Source organism: Antennarius striatus, chromosome 2 (assembly GCF_040054535.1).
Source record: "Antennarius striatus isolate MH-2024 chromosome 2, ASM4005453v1, whole genome shotgun sequence".
Lineage (NCBI taxonomy): Eukaryota > Metazoa > Chordata > Actinopteri > Lophiiformes > Antennariidae > Antennarius > Antennarius striatus.
The window spans coordinates 15930665-15936019 of NC_090777.1; the positions used below are offsets into that span (position 1 = coordinate 15930665).

Below are 5355 nucleotides of genomic sequence, written 5' to 3' on the forward strand. Positions count from 1 at the left end.
TACTATGCTGTACATTTAGAGTTCTTGTGAGAGCTCGGGGTGGTGATGGTTCTCAAGAAGAAACAGTTTCACAGTATTTTATTTAATTTTACATACATACATACATTTTCAATATGCGCTTCTCCTGCTGTCGCAGGTTGTAGGGTTGCTGGAGCCTATCCCAGCAGACATAGGGCGTGAGGCAAGGGTACACTCCAGGTACGGTTCCAGTGCACCGCATAGTCACATGAAGGACAGACAAACACACACACACACACACACACACACACACACACACACACACACACACACACACACACACACACACACACACACACACACACACACACACACACACACACACACACACACACAAACACCAATGTGTTGTGGCATTAACATCTTTTGGCTTAGATGTCTTGGCTGCTGGTTGGCTGCTTGGTCTCTACTGAGTGTCCAGAGAAAAAATTTCGAATAAATTCCTGGAGTCAATGCTTCATATCAACGCATTCTGAAAATAATCGCTAAATAATGCTTTCACATTTTTTAGGAAACTCAGAAAACTGAAACATTTTTGGATTATTTAGATGATTTATGCAAGAAAAATCATTCCTGTATATATTCAGCTTTTACTGAACTGAACATATACAGGATTTATCACCAACATGATTTATCATTTTGTTTTGTATTTCTCACATTTTATCCACTTGCCTTGAGTTCAGCGTCGAAATGTACCAATATGTTTTACCACAATTTTATAGTAAGATAAAAAACCGAACCCGTTTCTGCTTTCTACCAAGGGCATTTCCCCGCCCACTTTCCTTGCATACTGCTGACGTCATCGGGCCTTACAGGAAATAGAAAAAAACGTCAACAATTCTTCCAGTTTCAGGTCAGAGACGAGTCGATATAGCTTAGACGGGCTGGTAGCTAACCGCAACTATCCTGGGCTTTTCAGAGATTTGTATAATTTACAAACTTAGCGAGCAGTAGAATCACAGATATGTCGGTGTTTGGCAGGCTTTTTGGAGGGGGGAAAGGAGGAAAAGGACCAAGCCCACAAGAGGCTATCCATAAACTCCGTGAGACGGAGGAAATGCTCCAGAAGAAACAGGACTTTCTAGAGAAAAAAATCGAACAGGAACTGCAAACAGCTAAGAAATACGGCACGAAAAACAAAAGAGGTAAGTTGTCAGGGACTATTTTCAAACAGTTTCTACTTTTAATCATATTTTCTGGTCAACAACCCGGGGCTAACTGTTAGCATGTTAGCTAAGTTGGCTAACTTTCCCGAGCTGTCAGAACGATGGCCTTCTCGCTGTGTCTGCTTCCTGGAAATAGCCAGAACTGTCACGGGACATATGTTACCGTCCTGTACATGTGTGAGTCTTTATTACCGCTCTGTTTACTGGAATAACACCCGTCTCGTCACTGACGGACATTTATAGCGTGTTTGGTGGTTATTTTTCGACTGACTGAGCCCTAGCTGAAAGGAACTAAAAACTCTGTTGAGGTGTGGCAGGCGACAAAATTAGATATCAAACGACAAAGGGATAGCAATAAAGATGGCTCAGAGTGTTAGGACTAGGGTTGATCTTTGGACGGGTCAAGTGCTGAAAGGACGTGATATGGGTCTGTCAGGGCTTTAAGACCAGAACTCACCGGACCTCGTCACCCAGACAGCGAATAAAACAAAGTCAGGTTTCAGATTACCACACGGTTTATTGAACAGACGGAATGAAGTGAATCAAAAACTCTGTTGAGGGCTCTTTCGCTGTTAACCAGATCTTACAAGAGAAAGTCAAATCATTTAAGAAACCTGGAACTCAATGCTAAATGTTTATGCAAAATCTATAGACTATGGGAGGCTCTTCTGCTCTGCATTTGTGGTAAATAATGGGCCCTCGGCCTGCCAGCGCTGTCTGTGGTCCCAGCTGCCATTTATGTTTTACTTCCTTACACTAAGGAGAATGGCTGATATCAAAGCCTTGAGCATACACACGAGAACACAGCGTAGTGAATTTAAATGATTTCATAGAATTGTACTGATGTTCTGTCTTAACAGTGGATGACCTTCTAACCTCATGTGTATGACAATATACAAGATTGAGTGAATTTTGAAATGGCTCAGAATTCTGTTTCAGACCCCTAGGTTGTGAAGTTGGCAGATAGATTATTATATACTTTAGTCGATTCCCATTAGCTTCCACCAAGTAGTCTCCAAATAAATACCAAATTAAAGAATGGCTAGAAATCAGGATATGAATGCTGAAAGATGTACATTGACAAAACCATTTCGATGTCTTCAAAACAATCTTAATGTTCTTATGAATGATCTAACCTCTATTTAAGACTAAAAAAATGTTTTATCAACTTTTTAACAAGCATGAAATCATCATCATACACTGCTACAGATTCAAAAAGAGATAGTGAAGTGTTGAAGTTCTTAAATGTTTTCGGAATGAGTCAGCCCAGCTTCGGTGCCACTTAGTGGTTGTGGTCATATGATAATCAGTGCTGATTCATTTCTGTTTTTCATTTTCTCAGATAGATAGATAGATAGATAGATAGATAGATAGATAGATAGATAGATAGATAGATAGATAGATAGATTATTAATCCCAGAGGAAATTGTATAAGAGTAGTGTTCTTTTTGTTGATCTTAGTCACATATGTTAAATTATTATTTAACGTAAATTATTATTATTATTATTATTATTATTGTTATTATTTATATATTCCACCAGTTAACACTGAAACTGTTAAACCACATACTCATTCAGGCTCTTCTTCCTGTTTATGTACACAAATTTTTCCTTGGTTCACCGTACTTGAATTATATTTTTACTTTCTATTTTTTCTTTTTTAAATTAACCCAGATTTCTTTCGTGTTGTCTTTTTTACTCCTCAGGGGCTCTGCTGGCGTTGAAAAGAAAGAAGCGGTATGAGAAGCAGCTCGACCAGATTGATGGAACTCTTTCCACCATTGAATACCAGCGAGAGGCTCTGGAGAATGCCAACACCAACACTGAAGTGCTCAAGAACATGGGCTATGCTGCAAAGGCCATGAAGGCTGCCCATGAACACATGTATGTTTTACCCTGCTGGATTGGCTTATTTACGACTCTTATTACTATTTCACCGGCGCATGCAGGTAAATAATGCTGTATTTTATTTCTTTGCCACCTGTTGTTTCAGGGACATTGATAAAGTGGACGACCTCATGCAGGACATCACAGAGCAGCAGGAGCTGGCCATGGAAGTCTCCGAAGCCATTTCTAGACCTGTTGGTATTGGAGAGGAGTTTGATGAGGTGTGTGACACTTTTTTATGTATTTCATTTTTAAAATCAGTGGTTTGTTGTATGTTCAGCATCTCGGTCAGCCATGATTCCTCCTTTAAAGTAGAGACAATTATGATTGTCTCATCTACATGATGATGGATGATTTAGTTTGGTTATAGCTATCATCATTGTTAATGGTCATCTTCCTCAGGATGAGCTGTTGGCTGAACTGGAGGAACTGGAGCAGGAGGAACTGGATAAAAGCATGTTGGAGATTGGGGGATCAGAGAACGTCCCCCTCCCCAACGTGCCTTCAACTTCATTACCTGCGAGACCTGGTAAGTTTTTGACTTAATTCTGTGAGTAGATGCTGCAGGAGCTCTGAAGCTAAAAGGATGGGGTGATATTTTTAGTAATTTTCTTTCTTTGAGAGGCTTAAATGAAATTTAGTTGTTTCAAAGGGGTAACATAACAAAATCATATATAGTTTTATCTGTATAACAAATAATTATTTTCCTAGACACAAGTTGTAATGATGTTGCAATGTTATTACTCTGGAGATGTCAGATTCAAAATTTTTGTCTTTTGTCCCTTTACCCCTAAAAGCCAAGAAAGAGGAGGATGATGATGATATGGAAGACCTGCAGCGCTGGGCGATGGAAGCTATGTAGATGAGGCATCCTGTGACAGACGGATCAAACAATGGGGCAAATATTGGACTGTTAGAATGTTGTGTATGAGTGTTTTTGTGTGTCTGGGGAGAGTCAACTTTATGTAACACTAAAAAAAGCAAAAAGCCTACAATTCCTGGCCCTTTCACACACACACACACACACACAGACACAGACACACACACACACACACACACACACACACACACACGAGAAATCCCTGAATGCTTGGAAGCAAAAATGGTGAGAGGGATTTTCATTTTGTTCTATCGCTGTTCCTTAACCTAAGATTTCAACCATGTTTTTAATCCAATACTTGCCCCTTGTAATCCCTGTGATGGGCAGGGCTAATTCAGTATGCGCATAAATGTTGAATCGGGTTCTCTGAGCTCCGTGCTGCACTCCATGGGGTTGTGTGAATTATGACCTATTAGATGTTAATTTGGATGGCAAGGAAAGATTCATTTAGTTCCAAAACTATCTGTTCTCGACACACATTTTCCTGTGTTTGTAGTGCTATACTTGCTGGATTTTTTTTTCTCCTTGATAAAATAACAATTGTTTGACTTCTGTTTTTGTTAGCTGCAATTGCAAATAGAAATACAGCTGAGCATGAGCTATATGAAGAATCTGTAAGCTGTAAGTTTGCCAGAGTCTGAACCTGTTCTCTTATTTTGTGGCTGCGTACTTTGTCCCTTTATACCTCACCTCCTGACAATATTTTGTATCAAGCTCATCAGTGGTCTTTGATATTTCATGTAAATATCCAAAAATCTGCTCCTTTTGTATGCTGTGTTTGTGTCATCACAACAGGTTCTGTTGAGGTTGTGTGAAGCATGCAACAACAGCAAATGTCAATACAAATCACAAGTCACGGCTAGAAAGAGAAATATACCTGCAACACGCTTGCTCTGGCCTTCTCCTTGTTTCAAATTATATCTCGCAAAAAATAGCTATGGCATATTGTCACCAAATGTTGAGGGAGGTTATGTTAAAAAATACATAGATTGTACTTTGTTCAACAATGTCATTTCAGAGTTTAGTTATTTCTTTTAATTTTTCAAGTTATGTAAAGGAAAGACAGACATGCATTTTTGCATTTCAGTGTTTTATTTATCCAGATGAGAATATTATTTGCAAAATCATTAAAGGTTTTTGATTGTTTTACTGTAATAGAAACTTTTACGTCATGTGATAACACAAATCTTGTGTGACACTTTATCACCAACAAACTAGAACTAGAACTGCTGTGTTATGAAATAAGTTAAAGTGGCAGAACTGGTGATAAATTCAGTTAAAATATTTGTGCAACCAGATGTTGAAAATCCAATTACGGTATATTGAATTAAAAGAAATTTAAAGTAAAGAATTTTCACATTTAGCCAAATGTTTTAGTAGAAGCTCAGATTAATTCCACATGTA

General features: G+C 38.6%; 1 protein-coding gene across 1 annotated transcript; it reads left to right on the forward strand.

Annotated features, from left to right (window-relative positions):
• The first annotated feature begins 830 nt into the window (after positions 1–830).
• Positions 831–5098, forward strand: chmp4ba (charged multivesicular body protein 4Ba). The gene is made up of 5 exons (XM_068341602.1): positions 831–1163; positions 2891–3068; positions 3178–3292; positions 3474–3600; positions 3869–5098. Exons 1-5 carry the CDS (start codon positions 983–985, stop codon positions 3931–3933), a joined length of 666 nt encoding a protein of 221 aa, XP_068197703.1. The 5' UTR covers positions 831–982; the 3' UTR covers positions 3934–5098.
• Positions 5099–5355: the final 257 nt, after the last annotated feature.